Source organism: Blennius ocellaris (assembly GCF_963422515.1).
Source record: "Blennius ocellaris genome assembly, chromosome: 17".
Taxonomy (NCBI): Eukaryota; Metazoa; Chordata; class Actinopteri; order Blenniiformes; family Blenniidae; genus Blennius; species Blennius ocellaris.
Genome location: NC_137666.1, coordinates 19,172,519 through 19,189,782, shown reverse-complemented (window position 1 = coordinate 19,189,782; position 17,264 = coordinate 19,172,519). Strand labels below are relative to the sequence as shown.

At 44.5% G+C, this 17,264-nt stretch overlaps 2 protein-coding genes across 2 annotated transcripts; one reads left to right on the top strand and one right to left on the bottom strand.

Annotated features, from left to right (window-relative positions):
- Nucleotides 1-7,483, top strand: rps6kl1 (ribosomal protein S6 kinase-like 1; the record flags this gene model as incomplete). Its single annotated transcript, XM_080512687.1, has 11 exons — nt 1-136; nt 386-510; nt 1,332-1,424; nt 1,561-1,608; nt 2,822-2,954; nt 3,038-4,123; nt 4,220-4,435; nt 5,982-6,071; nt 6,195-6,277; nt 7,163-7,258; nt 7,373-7,483. 11 exons carry the CDS (start codon nt 1-3, stop codon nt 7,481-7,483), a joined length of 2,217 nt encoding a protein of 738 aa, XP_080368813.1.
- A 1,557-nt stretch (nt 7,484-9,040) lies between these two features.
- On the bottom strand, nt 9,041-16,071 carry dlst (dihydrolipoamide S-succinyltransferase). Its single transcript, XM_080512712.1, has 15 exons — nt 15,932-16,071; nt 15,077-15,110; nt 14,949-14,988; nt 14,700-14,761; nt 14,536-14,610; nt 14,264-14,319; nt 13,986-14,094; nt 13,718-13,897; nt 13,424-13,509; nt 13,219-13,316; nt 11,456-11,586; nt 10,983-11,056; nt 10,820-10,903; nt 10,565-10,732; nt 9,041-9,739 (listed from the first exon to the last, which is right to left on the bottom strand). The coding sequence occupies exons 1-15, from the start codon at nt 15,992-15,994 to the stop codon at nt 9,605-9,607; spliced, it is 1,395 nt and encodes a 464-aa protein (XP_080368838.1). The 5' UTR covers nt 15,995-16,071; the 3' UTR covers nt 9,041-9,604.
- Nucleotides 16,072-17,264: the final 1,193 nt, after the last annotated feature.

Sequence of the window (17,264 nt, the reverse complement as noted above, 5' to 3'; positions counted from 1 at the left end):
ATGGCCAAGCGAGATTACCTGGTGGAGGCGGCCAAACAGATCCGCATGGCGCTGGACAGCGAGGTCAACGAGGACTACGAGGCGGCGTTCAGCTACTACAAGAACGGGGTGGACCTTCTGCTGAACGGGGTGCAGTGTACGTTTGTCCATTTGAGCTGGTGACACTCCGCGAAGGAGATCAAGCACATTTTGCACCACGACATGTGACCCGACCAGAATAAGAACAGGAAGTGACAAACCCACACATATTTCCTCAATCCGCTGCAGACTTTTCGTCAGCGTGTCAGTCAGCTGTGTTTCTATTTTGTCACTTTTCTCCTGTTCAGGGGATTTTTTTTTTCTTTCTTTTTGTTGGATATCAGACTGAGCTTTCTTGTCTTTCCAGTGGACCCAAACAAGGATCGACGGGAGGCCGTGAAGAGGAAGACGACACAGTATCTCAAGAGGGCCGAGGAAATCTTTATAACACACTTACAGGACAACCTCGGGAAGGGGAGCTCGTATTTAGGGGTGAGGCAACCGTACTTTAATATTGTCTGGCACGTGTGTTCAGTGTGGCTCAGTAAGGAAGGCTGGTTTCACCCTGAGGCGGAATGTTATTGTGTTCTGTTATCAAGACAGCTGAAGCTGTAAATTGCACTTTAAAAGTAAAGTCCATTTGTCAAATTCAACCTTGAGTTATACTGCAGGAACACACAACAGTAGTTTTAGTGTCGCAGGTGTGACAGTGACCGCACTGATCCACACATGTTCCATCGTCAGCACTTTCCAGATATTAAAAGAAATGCATGATCAAACAGGTACATAAATACATGATTTGGACATTTCAACACATGAGGGCAGAAAACAGTTTCTCAGCTGGACTTATTACACAATAATTCTGTACCTCGGTGCTTGATTTGATAATCGTGCGACCATGGAAGTGATCGGAATCTCTGAATTCAAGGACTTAACAACATAGTTGTTAGTTGGCCTGGCTCCCCACTGTGAATTACAACCATCTGCTGCATGCTGGTCATTTATCTCTGCTGTTGTTGCACCCCTTTTTTTATTATTATTATTTTATTATTAATGTACATTTTCTATCAAGAGGAAGTGTTAAAATGAGTTAAATTTGATGAATGAATTAACCCGAGCCACTGACAGCTCAGATCATGAATCACAATGACAACTTCACACTGTGTGGATCTTTAAAGAACAAAAACAACTAAAACAAACTCTAGATTTACTCCATTGAGATTAGTACATCAAATTAAATATTAATCTCAAGTGCAAAAAAAAAAAAGAAAAAGAAAAAGATAAAGGGTTTCGTCTTTGGATGTGATCATCAGGGTTACAGCAGTCTGAGATTCCGGCCAATCAGACACCTGAGTTCCCCCGTGGAGGACCTGGAGATGTGTAAGGTGGTCGGCGTGGCTGATAAGGTACCAGAGACTTTTTCTTAATGCAACCCCGACCGTCGACAGACGAAACGTAAATGATCAACCACTGCAGCGACCATGAAAGCACTTTACAGTGACATATATTGTAATAGTTTACCAGCTCCGTCTCATTCCAAAGGTCCTGGTCGTCCAGAGTATGGTCAACAAAGAGACGTTCGTCGTAAAGGTGAGTCTCTCCACTGGAGATATTTTCAGGGTGGCTTTCTGGAAGCGATCCAGCCGTTGTGTCCGGAGACGGGCCAGTCGATGGAAGCGCTCCATCCTGTCTCCACCAGCGTCGGCCAGCATTGATCTGCCTGAGAGCAGCACGCACTTTTAGCCCGGGCCAAGCGCGCCTCACGTTACACACAGATACCGTGACACATGTGGCCTCTGGCATCTGAGGGGAAATCCAAGGAATCGTTTCACTTTTCAGTCCTGTGATGAAAGCTGAATAAAATCACATTTGAAAATATGAATGCAAATGTTTTTCCTCCTACGTTTATTTAGAAAAGATTCAAGTGCATTCTCAAATGATTAGGACACAATGGAAAACTTTGTTCAGGCAAAAATAATTCAATATAATCTAAATCTATTCATTTTATGACCAACACATGTCATGGAAGTAAAATATTACATCAAATGTTTTATCTAAAATTAACTACAACCTTATATTTGCTTGAAACGTTTCAGTTTGGACATTGTGAGACTTAATTGTATTTGTCTTTTTTATTTTTATTTTAGTACCTAATAGATGATCTCTTTCAGCTATGAATCTTTTATTTAATTTAGTTTTAATTTAGTTTTGGTTTTAACCATGGAGGCGAATGTGGCTCAAAAATCAATTTGAAACGTATTAACAGAAATACTTTCTCATTTTCAGATTAAACTGAATTTCTTTGACTCATAAATAAATATTAATGATCAGTCATCCGAACTGCTTTTTTCATTTTCTTATACAAGGCTGCTTATTCCGTGACTTCATTAAAATGAAAAAGAAAATGACGTTTAAGTTTTAATTTTCAGAAGACAGCAAATGGTGATCAAAGTTCATTTTGAAATGTCAAATTTGAAAATTAAAATGCATTAGCAGAAATGGTTTTCGGCGACCTGACTTTACTAATCATTCATTATTAATTTTATTTTTTAAGTCTTTTATTCATGTTGTATTTACTTGTTTGTCCTTTTACCAGAGGTCACGCCTCTGAAAAACTCATCATCATGTTACTGACTAATGAATCCAATTAGTTATGGAATACATTTCTCATGTTGCTGCCATTAAATTGAAGGTGAGCTCACAGGTGGCAGGAGTTGGTTAAAAAGTTGGTTGAGAATCGGTCCAGCCTTTGTGGACTTGGGTTCAGATCAAATAAGACTGAAGAGACGTGTCTCGTTTGCAGAGTCTGGTGAAGTCCAGCTGGGAGAGCAGGGATCAGCCCACCATCATTCCTCAAGGGGTGCCCTACATGGTGAAGCTGCTGAGGTACTACGTCAGCGAGGACGCCGTCTACCTGCACCTGGAGCACGTCAAAGGTGAGACGCCGCGAGAGCGTCCTCACTCAACAAGCACCTCAACGATGCAACATCACAGTTTGGTTTCCATTGTATCTTTCAAGGTGGACGGCTGTTCTCCAAACTGCACAAGCTGAAGAACGACAAGGCCAAGGAACACCCAGAATGCTTCACTTCTGGCCAGCACAACATCAAGCTGAAGACCAGCTTCACCTCGCCCTCGCTCAGCAGCGACTACCAGCAGAGCGGCAGAGCCGGTCCGCTCCCGGACGAGAGTCCGGACGCGGACTTTCCAAGCTCCTGGGACGAGACGCAGCAGCGGCTGGAGAGCTGCGGGACTCACTCCTACATCGAGGAGACGGGCTGTCTGCAGAACACGCGCTCCGCCGCGTCCTTTCACTCCAGGCTGGACCGGCTGACGCTGGTCTCCGGCCCGGCGAGGGCGCGGCTCAACACCCGCATCCACCCGCCGGCCCCGAGCTTGTGTTTGCACTCCAGTGAAACTCAGGAAACGCCGGCTCTTCCTCTGGCCTGCGCTCGCGTCAGCCAGGCCCTGGACGTCATCTCGGAGCTCCAGAAGAAGCGAGCCGCCATGGGCCTGGTCGAGTGCAGCTCCGAGTTCGAGGTGGCCTGGAAAGCGGCGGCCCCGGCTCACGGCCGCGAGAAAGTCAACCCCTATGCAGTGACCGACAGCGGCTTCGCGAGACAAAGTGCAACTCGCGCAAATCAGACCTCGTCCAACGGTGAAAACAACGGTTTGAGCTCCTCCCCGGCCATTTTGCATCTTCCTCTTCATTGCCAAACCCAGATCCGAGGAAGAGCATCGTGGGAAACCAACGGCTTTCACCAGGGGTCCGTTTCAGGTGGTACCCCTGCAGAAGGGGTTACAGACTCACACCAGGACGGCAGCAGTCCCACGGCCGAGGAAAGAAACGGGATGGTGGTCGTCAGGAGCACCGACAGAGCTGTGTTCTCGGAGCACTCAGATTCCAGGATCACTCTGGAAAGTTCTTGGACTTCGTCTCCTTTCCTCTGCAGCAGCATCACAGAGACACAGGGGACGTCTCAGTTTAGCGAAACATGTCCCGGCGAGGCCAATGAGGGAGTAGAGAAGGCCTACGAGGTGCAGAGTCCTGGAGAGAAGAGACTACCTTCAAAAGAGGGCTCATTCATGAGCTGGTTCTCCTCCGGTCCTCCTGGAGCTCCTCCTCCTGCTCCTCCTCCTCCTCCTCTTCCTCCTCCTCCTCCACAGAGGACAGAGGCAGGAAAGCCTGAAGAACCAGAAGATCAGATCATCGAGGTGGACGGGTGGTGCCACCTGCCCCGGATCCCTATGCAGACCCCCAGGCCTGCAGGCAGATCCATGCAGACCTGCTGGGGGCTTCCTGAAGCGGAGGTGAGGGTCTGGGGGGCGCAGATCCTGCTGGCCCTGGAGAGTCTGCACCAGCAGGGCGTCCTGTGTCGGGACCTCAACCCAAGAAATGTTCTGCTCACCAGCAATGGTGAGTCTTTTAATCTATAAATCTTTGAATAACTTTATTTTGGAATTCTCTTCATGTGATACTGTGTTTATTTTCTACGGTGCACATTAGAATTAGAACGGTTCTATTTTTGAGACTCATTGTTGTGACTAATAAAGTTTTGACAGTGGAATCTATTTAAGATTCTCGTTGACTCCGGTTCAGAAAATGAGCCAACAAACAAGAAGAACATGAGAATCATTGTCGTGAATTGAAATCAGACATTTAATTATGTAACGCGAACTGAAAAAAAAAAACCTCTTGCATGGCCGCATCCTTCATTGGTGTGTGAATGTGTGTGTGTGTGAATGGGTGAATGTGATTAATGATGTGGTGAAGCACTTCACAGGATCGCTCACACAGTTGAAACGTACTAGATAAGTGAAGTAGATTTGGCGTCTTCATTTTTAAATTAAAATCTTAAATGACCTCCTAAGAATACGGAAGTTAAGAAATCTTGAAGAAGAAATCTTGCATTATTTTTGGATTGCGTCTCAAGTATTTAGAGGCAGGCAGTATTTTTGATATAGTTTTACTCACACTGACGTACAATAATCTACTTTTCCACCATGTCGCTCATATTCAGATAAAACTAGAAAGAAATGTTAATTTACAGAAGTAATTACCATAGTGTCATTAACCTTATGCCCTTTATTGTTCAAAAAGATAAATGAACAAAGAACAATGAAATGGGGTAACTTACTTGTTTTAAACTAAAGCAATGTGAAAGTACTAAAAGACAACTTTTATGAACAAGCAAGATGTTTTTAACAATTTACCAGCAAATATAATTTGTCTGGAGACACAACTCATGTTAATGTGATTCATTGTGAAATAAAGGACAAAGAGCATTTAAAAAAAAAAAAAAAAATTGGTAGAGATGCAAAATATAGAAGTACATTAATGAAGTCTCACAGGTACAATTTTGATATATTCATATACATTTTTAGCTGCTGTCGCCATTTTTAAAAGTTTTTTCCCACTTTTTTATTCATCTTGGCTATTTTAGCCTCTTTAGCTGTTTATAGCCACGTTTCCTAATGGTTAAAGCAGGTTTAGGTACACAAGGAATTGTTTTATTTCCCTTTTTGTTGTCTTTCAAATTTTTCTTTTTTTTCTTTGATATATTTAGCTTTTTCTTTGTTCCCCTTATTTCTTCTTTTTTTCTTCATTTTGCCCCTTTTTCATTTACTTTTTTCTTTTCCCTTTTATAAAAAAACATTTTTCTCACTTTTTTCTTTTGTATTAATTTTCCCCTCTTTTTCAATTTATTCTCTTTGTCTTTTTCTTCTTTCCCAGCTGGCTGACTTGACCGTTTTACTTTATTAAACTTTATTTATGAAGATAAAACAATTGTTTCAAAAGTCAGAGTGGAACTTTAATCAAATAATAAAGAAAACAAATGTTTATTTCCACCACACGTATGGAAAGCCTCGGGGAGCCGCTGCAGAGGAGCTGAGGAGCCACTTGAGATAAAGGCATATGACAATAGATGACGGCAGTGCTCCTTGTCATTGTGTTTCCACAGGAAAGGTGTGTTTGACATTTTTCAGCCAGTGGAGTGAGGTTCAGTCAGAGATCAGCTCGAAAGCCATGGAGCAGATGTACTGCGCTCCGGGTACGTTACTCTGATTACTTTCTAGTTTATTCTGCCACCTTGTGGCAATACGCAGTTGGTTCACCTCATTCTGAACGATCAACGTGTGTGTGTGTGCGTGTGTGTGTGTGTGTGCGTGTGCAGAAATCGGAGGAGTGTCCAGGGTGACAGAAGCGTGTGACTGGTGGAGTCTTGGAGCTCTGCTGTTTGAACTCCTGACAGGAATGGTGAGAATTAAAGCACAACAGTGAAAATCTGTTCAGCCTGTGGTGTTCGTGATCATTTTTAAAGCTTTGTGGTCATCAGCTGATTCATAGACTCTAAAAACACATTTTAATTCAGGGGCCGCAAACAGTCCAATTTCATCCCGAGTGAGCCAGACCGGTAGAATTGTGCCATAATAATCTTTAAATTTAAACTTGTATTTGTTGTGGTACACAATATATGCGATGGAAACGTCTGTATTTTCCACAAAATCAAACGATTACTAGAGAAAATAAGAATTTGAACATAAATCCCATTCTAATGGAACCTTCTGGTGGTTTGAGAAAAATAAATCGGAGTAAAAGTAAATCTAACTTGAATCTGTGAACTCAACAACAAAGTAAGGTGAGCCAGTCTTTTGAAATTCATCCACACGACAAACGACAATAAATACTACAGTACCCATGAGCCTTCAGTGTTCCTGAGGGCCAGAGGGGTATAATGAACGTGTACAAAGTGGCAAGGAATATTTCTGTATTTGTATAGACTACAAACAAAACAGGAAACAATCAATTATCTTTACTTGGATCATTATAATTTTTTCTTTAAAAAAAAAAAAAAAAAAGAACAATCTTATTGTCCAAGTAGATCCAGTAGAATATCAGTAGTTTACAACAATAAAACTGTTTTCAACCGTTTTCTTGGTTGTTGGACACCAATGTGTGGTAACTCTTCACTTACAGCTTTGCCTTCTATCATTTTAATTCGACTTTAAAAAGAAATTGGATTTTAACTCAACAAGTTTTACTGTTTTTTAATCATGATGTCTTATCAGAAATGAGAAAAATGCTGTTGTGAACAGGCCTCCACATTGTAATGGGGTGTTTCTGTATGTTTACCTGTTGCAGCCGCTGTGGCAGCTCCACCCAGCAGGGATCCACTCCCACACCCAGCTGCTCATCCCAGACCACCTGAGTGCCGCTGCAGCGTCTCTGCTCACCGAGGTCCGGTCCAGTCTAGTCCGGTCCGGTCCGGTCCGGTCCCAGCCTCGGCTCCAAATATCCCACTCAAATGGAACATCCCTGCCACGTTAACTCTGAACCACATGTGCTCCACAGCTGCTGCAGTTCGACGCCGGCTACCGCCTGGGCTCGGGGGGCGGAGGCGTGAGCGACATCAGGTGTCACCCCTTCTTCAGCGGCGTCTCCTGGAAAGCTCTGAGCTGCTGAGATGAAGACCGAAGCGTCCCGACGGTGTGGACAACCAGAAAGACACGTCCCCGGGTTCAAAAGCAACATGTTCTTCCCAAACAAAAATATATATTTTTTTTAGATGTCCAAAACAAGACACTGGTTCCAAACTAATGCAATTCAGATGAGAACCCGAGTATGCATTTAATGTGGGTTTTTTTTTCAAAGTTGCATGCATGAGACTGACACTACCCATACCTAAGTCCATTTTTAAACTTTTGGAAAATTATTGTAGAAAGATTAAGATATTAGGCAATAAATTATTACATCTTCTTGGAAAATCCTTGAGAGTTTCATGACTGGACGGCTGGTTCGTGTCGGGACGCCCATCGCCCATAACATTAAGACCACCTACAGATCCTGCTCAGGGTTCAAGCACGAGAGAGAGAGAGCGAGAGAGAGAGAGAGAGCGAGAGCGTGTTAACCACAGTGTGAAAAGCAATGATTAGCTACTGCACATGTGAGTGGGTGTTATAGATTTCTGAAGGCATTTCTTCTAAAACTGGGCATAGAGGTTAGAAATGAGACTAAAGAGTCCTGCTTTACATCTACTTGTGGTATTTTCATATTCTGTAGATAATGAATTGCTTGCGAATAGAAGAAACGTCAGTGAAACCCTCACTAAAGATGATAAAAACTCTGTCAAAGAGTCAAAGTAACTTTCTTTGTAACTGATCAAAGACACTTTTGTGTAACTGACTGGAGTTAAAGCTAAATAACAGTAGTTGTTTTAGCGACCTACGAGTTTGACAACCTCATGTTTGACACCCCTGCTGAAGAGGTTTTTTTTTTGCAAGTTCACAAATGATAGATGGAGTTGTTTTCCTTCACTGCAGCTCCTGCTGAGCCCTCGGTGTTTCTTCCCACCCAGGTCACGGGTCACGGCTCACTATTTTCAGAACTTTAAACATGTCGATGCCATAGCACACATTCACATGTTGAGGGGAGTCCGTGCCTCATTGTACAGTGTTGGCTCACAACAGGAAGCCTGTTTGTAGAAGCAACACTAAAGATCAGATTTATAGTTACTTTTTTTTTTTTTATTAAATCAACATTTTGTCACACTGAAGCTGAAGAATAAAGTTGGTCGTCGCTTTTTGTTCACTGTGCTTTAATTGTACAGGTCGAGCCCAGTTTAGGTGAAACGTGGAGGTTGCGTGGTCCCTGAACCAAAATAAGTTGAACACGCCTGGTGTATACCATTTCACCTCCTATTAATAACAACACAACCCGTCAGGCTATGGTGAAGGGCGGCTTCGTGCATCTGTTTGTGACACACACACACACACACACACACACACACACACACACACACACACACACACACACACACACACACACACACACACACACACACACACACACACACACACACACACACACACACACACACACACACACACAGTTAAATAAAAAGGGCAGCACTGAGACGTCCCAAGTTGTTTGAGGGTCCAAATGAAAAACAGCTCAGCCGTCCTTCACATCATCTCTCCATCCGCTCCCACGGGGGAAAAAACTTCCAGACAACGTCTACAGTCGAGTAAATGCAGCGTTTATTTATTTTTTTTAAAACTTTTCTTAAATAGCCTTTCTTAAACACATCAAAAACAGAATTTTCCTCATATTTTGAGAAACGGATGGCGTACGACTCTTACTTCTCCAGAATGTGGACAACATTGGAGCCTAGCGTGGTGCTGAAGCCCGACGTGTGCTCCTTGTTCTTCTCGCAAAGAAAATCACGAAATCGTGTGATGGGAGTTTGAGCGATTTAAGCCACTGCGTCTCATAATGTGTGGAAAACCTTTCGTTTTGGATGTAGAAAATGACATATGGCGCAGGAGTTTTAGAATTATCCTTTGTTTTGATCTAGAGACCAGCACCACAAACCCCCAGAGCCCCAAAAGCCTCACCAATGTCCATTGCAACGGCCCAACTGTTCTGGCAGAAAAACCCTTTTTTTTTTCCCTACTTGACCAACACGACGAGACATAAACTGCAGTTACGGTAAAGTTCATCAGGTGAGTAACGGCCACGGTTTGTGTAGGGTGGCTTGTTTGTTTGGGCCTGGAGTTCACGGTGGTGGGGGGAGGGTGGAGGGTTTCACATGTCGATGAGCAGCACGCGGGGGTCTTCCACCACCGACTTGATCTTACGCAGGAAAGTGACGGCCTCTCTGCCGTCGATCAGACGGTGGTCGTACGTCAGGGCGACATACATCATGGGACGGATCTCCACCTGCAAGGCGAGAGCGAGCGTTCAGACCGTCGCTGGACTCCACGGAACGATTACTGAAGGTTCCAGTGTCGGGGCCCCGATCGTATCGTTTGCATAAGGAGGATGAATCACTCTTTGATTTTATTCAACAAGTACTCGTATCGGCACTCCTAGTTCAAGTGGCATCGGCCTGATTTATTAGCTTTCTGAACATTTCAGCTGGGTGGTGGTCCCGTCTGAATGAATGTCACTAGAAAATTCATCGAGCAAGCATGAATTCCTTAATACTGAGGATTCAGGAAGCATGGAAAGTTATGACATTTGATCATTTAATATTAGAGAAGGGGTAGGATTAAATTAGTTTTACCTTGTTCTACGTGTGTATGTATGTCTAGATAGGTGTGTGTGTATATTATATATATACATATAATGTATGCAAGTATGTGTATATGTGTGCGTGCACATGTGTAAATAGGTGTATATATAGAGATAACTAGATTGTGAGAGGAGGAGAGTGCAGCACACCAATCGATGGTTAAGTGCTGATCACCTCTCTCCCCATTAAGGGCCTGGGAGAGGCAGGTGTGTGTGTGTGTGTGTGTGTGTGTGTGTGTGTGTGTGTGTGTGTGTGTGTGTGTGTGTGTGTGTGTGTGTGTGTGTGTGTGTGTGTGTGTGTGTGTGTGTGTGTGTGTGTGTGTGTGTGTGTGTGTGTAGTTAAGACACAGTGAACTGGCGTGGTCCCTGCGACACGGATTGTTTTCTTTTGATATGCATCTGTAGTTCTGATGTGTTTTGCCTCCCTGTGGAACAAAACCCAGCAGTTGAACCCAAAGCGAAGACACAAACCTTTCCCCCGATCGCCACGGGCCTGTCGAAGATGCCGTGCATCCCGAGGATGGCGGACTGCGGCGGGTTGATGATGGGCGTGCCGAACATGGAGCCGAACACGCCGCCGTTGCTGATGGTGAAGGTCCCGCCGTCCATGTCCTCCACGGCCAGCTCGTTCTTGCGGGCCTGCGGGGGAAGACGTCGCGGTCGTGACGAGGAGACTCGCGGATGAATTGAGGCGAACCGATGCCGTAAAACTTTTTTTTTTTTTACCTTTTCTCCCAACAAGTTGATGGCCTTCTCGATGTCGGTAAAGTTCATCCCGTGCACGTTCCGAATGACGGGAACCACCAAACCCTGAGGGAGCAGACGGAACCACTTCAAGCTAGTTGTGTCACGGTAAAAACAAGGGCGCCGGGGGTGTTTGAGCTCCTACCTTTGGAGTGGCCACGGCCACGCTGATGTCAACGTAGTCCCTGTACACGATCTCTTTGGTTGTGTCGTCAATCACTGCACAAACACGGGAACACTTGGGATGACCGAGCCACATTAGAGCAGACACTTCGACCACCTGAGATTAGCGCCCGTTTCTTGTCAGCTATCTTCCTGTTACGTGCCGGTTGAAAGCACAGGCAACTTAAAAAAACTACAAAACTAAACCCACAGACCATTTCAGATTTCTAAAAGACTGCTCTAGAACCCCCCCCTGTTCCAATGTGGTGGATCTAAATAGGTCAGGGTGGTGGAGGGGCAGCAGATGAGTGAGGCGAGGTTTTGTGGCTTGGAAATGAAAAATACTGAACCTTTCATCTCCATCTTCACCACACACACACACACACACACCCACCCACACTTGCAAAGTCTTCACGCTGAGCACGAGAAGACATGAAAAGCTTTGCGAGTCTGTACCGGCGTTGACAGCGGGTTGGTCAGTCAGAGCGTACGCCGCAGCCTTCACGAACGCAGACATGAAGCCCAGCTTGATGTTGTGCTTTTTCAGGAAGGCGTCTTTGTACACTTTCCTCATCTCGGTGACGTTGCTGCAGAACGACAAGGGAAAACAAGAAGACACGTCAAAGGAAAAGCAATAAACGGTGGCAACTTTCATACATGCAGAGCAACAGTCGATATGAGAAGCATTTAGCAGGGTTTGTCTTTGGAACAAAAAACAATCAGATCAATGAAAGATTGTCGTGTCAGAAGTAGTTTTGGTTTCAATATGCGAGTTTAAGTTTGATGGAGAGATCATCATCTGTTTGATCATATTTGCTTTCGAAGCTGCTTATTTTCCACCACATCTGAGAAAAGGTTAAATACAATTTATGAATGACGTTAGGAGGTCGCTGCATTTGTGCAGACTATAAAACCATCACAAATCCTTTCTATAGTCATATAGAACTTTTGAAACTTTAAAATTAATGGAACCCAGCTCGTAAACTTTCATGTCGATTTTGCTATTTTTAGTTTATTGTAGATTTGGGGAATTAAGGAAGACAATTTTTCTTTGAGACCGTCGTCGGAGGTGAATCCAGGTGAGTTTTCTGGGACTCTTTAAACATCAGGCACACATTTTTAGTTGAGAATATATATATTTTTAAAGTTGGTATTTATATGCAAGTGGAGCTACAACATATTAAAGACGAACGATCTAGTTTAAGCTCGTTTCTGTGACGGCTGCAGGGACGTTAGAACATTTCAAAACAAGAGTTAAGCATGTTCTACTCCTCTGTTAAGGCCCTTCAAAATGCCTAAATGTTACAGTATTAGTTGTTCAACCAATAGGAAACTCCAAAACATCCACACATTGTTTTGAATCTGACAGACACTTTGCAGCTATGAGAGAACACCGCTTCAGTGCCGAATGAAGATACTGAAATCGGCCTGCTAATTGTTTCACTATTGCTCATTTTTCCTCGCGTATCTCTCTTTTTAATTGTTTGTTTTCCTGTCTCTAACCCTGTTGAAGCTCTAGGGTTTCGCCGCTAACGCGATTAGCCCCTCCCAAGACGCGGACTCTCCGAGAAAGGAGAGAAGAAGCGATAAAAATCTTCACTTTCTAGAGGCTGTAAATCTTATTGGACTGTCATAAAAGCCCATATCGGTTGAGGCTGCTCTTCCACTCAGAACGCCGGTCTCTGCGGACCGCCGCAGATGCTCCCGGCCTCCTGTTCCGACTCGCTCCTTCGGCTCCAGATGAGTCCCGGCCTGGGAAGTCTTCCTCCAGACCATCAATGTCAATCCAATTAGGATGCACAGAAAACCCTGAATAGCCGAAAGCCGACACCGCACATTTGCGGGGGAAAGGAACCCTCAAAGTGTCCTCTTTAGCGCAGGGGGCAAGTGCAGACAGTAACATTTCCTTGTAAATTAATAAAAACCTGTTTCACCAATTCTTATCTTGGTTTTAGATGGAATTACCACCAAATATTTACATTCCAGCGTCTAAGAGGATATTGGGTTTCAAAAAGCTCTTTCTATTGGGCAGATTTCAATCTATAACCATTTGTGTTGTTTTCCCTTTTACCAGTAAACTGAATCTGAACGTTGTCGTGCATCATTTCCTTTCCAGGCTTTGACTCGCGTGTCAACTTCGAGGAGCATGTTTCGCATTTCTCATCTCAAACAGTGTCGAGGGTCAGAAAATGTAGGTTGGTTAATTTAGGATTTCCTACCTCATGTCGACCTCATTAAATGTCGTCAGCATCGCGCAGGTGTCCTGGGCTTCCTTCAGTCTCTGGGCAATTCTCAGTCTCATGCGGTTCATCTTAACCTGAATTTTAAAAAATGTATCTCAGTAAACATTTTTTTTTTAGTTTGAATTCAGATTTAACCCAGAAAAAACAAAAAAACAAAACTGGATGAAAGTTGTTCCATTACCCTGCTCTCTGTTCGGGCTGCTTTGGCCCCGCCCTCCGACGGGGCTGCCGCTGGAGACGGAGCTGAAGTGGGCTTGATGGCCGAAACTTTCAGATACAAAAAAACCAAACAAACAAACAAACAAACAATCTGTGAGTTTCTGTAAGATGTGAAGAGATTTACTGGCAGCCCCGAAGAGCTGCCGCGTACAAACCACCAAACAATGATTAATCATGTGAGCTAAAGGTCAAGAGCACAGATGTCAACCAGAGCGGCTCTCGCGTGACGGAGGCCGTCTGTCTGCCGGAGAGTAACCTGGTTTGGTGTCCATAGCATGTGCTGGCACAGGTGGCACGGGGGGCATGCTGGTGGGAATGGGCCCCACAGCTGAAGGGGGAGGAGGCGGCGGTGCGGCAGAGGGCGGTGGGGCGGCGGAGGGCGGTGGGGCAGCCGCGGCCTCGGCTTTCGGAGCCTCTGCAGCTTTGGGAGCACCGGCTGGGGAGGGAATGGGGGGGAGAGATTGAAAGCTGTTGATGGCTGAGGAGTATCATTTCAATCTTGTTTTGAAAACAGACAGACCGACCTCCTTTTCTAAGCTTGAAGAGCGGAGTTCCTCCTTCAACCTTTCCTCCATCTGGGACTAAAAGCTCCTCAATCACTCCAGATGCAGGAGAGGGGACCTGCACCGAGGTCTGAAAGCAGAGAAAACCAAGCATCCATGTGAAAACGGTTGATTTTACTCTCTCGTCTTAACACTAATGCAATATAATTTATATGCGAAAAGTAACAGTACTTTATTCTTTTATTCACTCTAAAAGGTAAACGGCAACAATTTGTTTTTGCATCTTTGTTTAATTTTACCTTATCAGTCTCGATCTCACACACCACCTCGTCCTCAGAGACGGTGTCACCAACAGCTGGAAGGAAAACACTTTGATTTAGCTTGTTTTTTCATATATACACACTTCAAAAAAAAAATTCATTTCACAAAAATCTCAATCAAGTGTGAAGATATCACAATATTTCATAAAATCACATGTTGCCCTTTGATTTTAGCGTGAAGTCATATTCATCCCAATTCAAATGAAAGACTTTAGATGCATCTGTATATAATGACTAGTTTAAAATGTTACCTTTCTCCCACCTCACATCCCCCTCTGTGACAGACTCTGCGAAAGCAGGCGTGTTGACTGTGACGACTCCATCCCCTGGAGGGAAAAGACAAGTTGCGGCTATTCATTCAGTGTAAAAATAAAAACCCACTGATTGCGCTTAAAAATACACATAAAAGACCTACTGAAGGCTACAGATGTCCTGAAGTATTGAATTTGGAAGACACTGGACCGGGGATCATATTTGCTGGAAATAAAGTATTGCATGTTAAAACATGTGTGTGGAAGGAGGCTATTTGCTGAATCAGTCAAATGTAACACAGACTTGGACCGGTGATTGTAAAATACATTTAAGGAAGTGCAGGGATGACTGCTCAGGGGTGTGTCTTTAAATATCTCCAAACAGAAGTTGTGATCAGAGAGTTGGTACTCACACTTGGTTGTTAAAAGTGACAGAATGGCAGGCTGATAAAGCTGCCGGAGGGAGGAGAAGAGAACAAATGTCAAAAACTGCTTGGCAGAATCATGCCAGTCCATGTTTTAACAGGAAAACACTTCATACCTGCCGTGGCCCGACGAGCTAACCCATTATTCCCCTGTGGGTAAAACAAATACGTCAAACATTACACAAACAATCTGCACTTGTAGCAATGATTCATAACAACACAAACAAGAGGAGAAAATCTGTTTGAGAGAAGTTGTGCAGAAACGTCAGTGAAGCAGGTCAAAAGTCACTTAACAATGACCTTTGACATGATCAACAACACATTAGAGGTTTGTAAACTTATGCAATAAATACAAAAAAGAACATCACAAGGAAATGGATATTTTACACTGATTAGATAGAAACAACAACAACGACAACAAATAAACAGCCGCATTACGATTTAATTAGCCACCACTACGAATCCCACTGGCAAGATAACAATTAATTCAGGCTGTAACTTTAACTGGCGTATGGCTGCACTGGGTTTACCTCCAAATGCAGCTGCAGAAGCGAAAATTAGATGAATGTTTGCATAGACGAGCGTTTGTGTGTTGGATTACTGTGTGACCTCAGCATGATGACAGCAAGGAGCAGCTAGCTAACTAGCCTGCAGGACACCGAGCTCACAGCTTTCTTCATTATCATATCCGCGGAAAAAGAGCCAACAGCTGCCGCGGCGCGGCGACTTGATGTTATAAATAACTTCAAGGGAAGTGGACAGCAAGTCCGAGCAGTCTGGGGTGTTTCAGCCTTATTTAGAGGCTTGTGGAGAGAAGTGTCATACTGCCCTTGGCCTGTCCGTGGCCTAACAGTGGCAACACGGCTAACGCTAGCGCGAGCTCCCGGAGAGCGGTGACCCGCAGTCTGGAGACCGCGAGGAGTCCCCCGGACCGAGGGGCCACGACGGCGCGCAGTCGGTCGGTTGCCTACCTGGCGGAGGGCAGACAGGGAGCGGCCGAAATTCCTGGTGAGACACCGGGAATGGGATAACATGGTAGCTGTGTGACAGCAGCCTGTCAGTGGAAACCGTCGGTCACACCGGCAAGCTAGCAGCTAGCAGCGGAGGAAGCAGAGCGGGAGGAACCAAATTCTCCGAGCTGAGGGGGGGTCGTGGGCGGAGAGGGGTGTTCACAAAGTGGTCCATTCCGTCCTCCTCTATGCAGGGAAACAATGCTGTTACGGAACGACGATGGAGGAACACAATAATAATTATTCAAACATGTCAAACAGCACAATAACACTTCAAACATGTTAAACTGTTTCAGTCAAGGTGCAGATTACATTTAGAATTAAAGCTGCAAAGCGTTAAACGGACTCCGACTGAGCACGTCACCTGTATAGTAGAGAGAGGTGCCAAGGTTTTGAAAGTTAAAGAGGTCATACAGCTTTTCAACACTTTCCCGTGGGTTTCCTTGGTCCGGAAACATTGTATTCAAAGTTTATTGCGCTAAATCCAGCTTTCCCTTGATTTTCATCAATTTGAATATTCAAACCTATGAGCTGCATTCAGAATCTGCTGTGTGTGTGTGAGCTGGACCGTCTCCGCCCATCTTGGGAAGAGGAGGAAGCACTTGGTGGTGCCATGTGCCATGTCATATGCAAATTATGCCACACCTGCAGCCAGAACGGAAAAAATAAACTTCTCCCCTCCTTTTCAGTCCCTTTACCGGCATTTACACAGAATTGTGTGAATGTTGGAAGAAATTGCACATTACTTTCTGACCTTCTGTGTGTTCCCTTGCTCAATTCTTTTCCGATAGTTTCTAGCCAATTTTGACCATTCTAATCTCCAAATGTGCAACTACGTCAACTTCCTCTTACCAATAGGTGGCGTTATGGCTAGGTTTCAGGCAAATTGCAGCTTGTAGTGCAGAGATGCACATCACTTCCTGCTTCAAAGCGAATCATCAGATAGTCATTGGAGCGCCATGACCACGCCCTCGGGGGGATTGTTTCATGGGTTTCACACGTAAAGCAAAATGGCGGACTTCCTGTTGGGTTTTGAGTTTTGGTGTCAGTGTCATCTTTGTGCAGCTCGTCACGCTGCATACAGTATGTCTCCCAAACTTCTTGGACACAGGAGACACGCGTTTAAGGTGTCGCTTGGAGTTGTGGTTCGCCACTTCTGACCTATTTGCACATTTTTTGCAAAGGTTAGAGCACGTTTAGGCCGTCAAAAATCCAATAATTTGTGCAGTAGAAAAAAAATACAAATCTCTTGCATTCCAATAGGGTCTCGCCCACTCTGCACTTGCTGGGACCC

Excerpts from the sequence above, each read along its gene's own strand:
- dlst (XM_080512712.1), bottom strand. The coding sequence starts at position 15,994 with ATGTTATCCCATTCCCGGTGTCTCACCAGGAATTTCGGCCGCTCCCTG. Across the intron at positions 14,095-14,263 it reads GTGAGATCGAGACTGATAAG|ACCTCGGTGCAGGTCCCCTC; the intron begins GTAAAATTAAAC and ends CTCTGCTTTCAG. Across the intron at positions 13,898-13,985 it reads CTTCAAGCTTAGAAAAGGAG|CCGGTGCTCCCAAAGCTGCA; the intron begins GTCGGTCTGTCT and ends TTCCCTCCCCAG.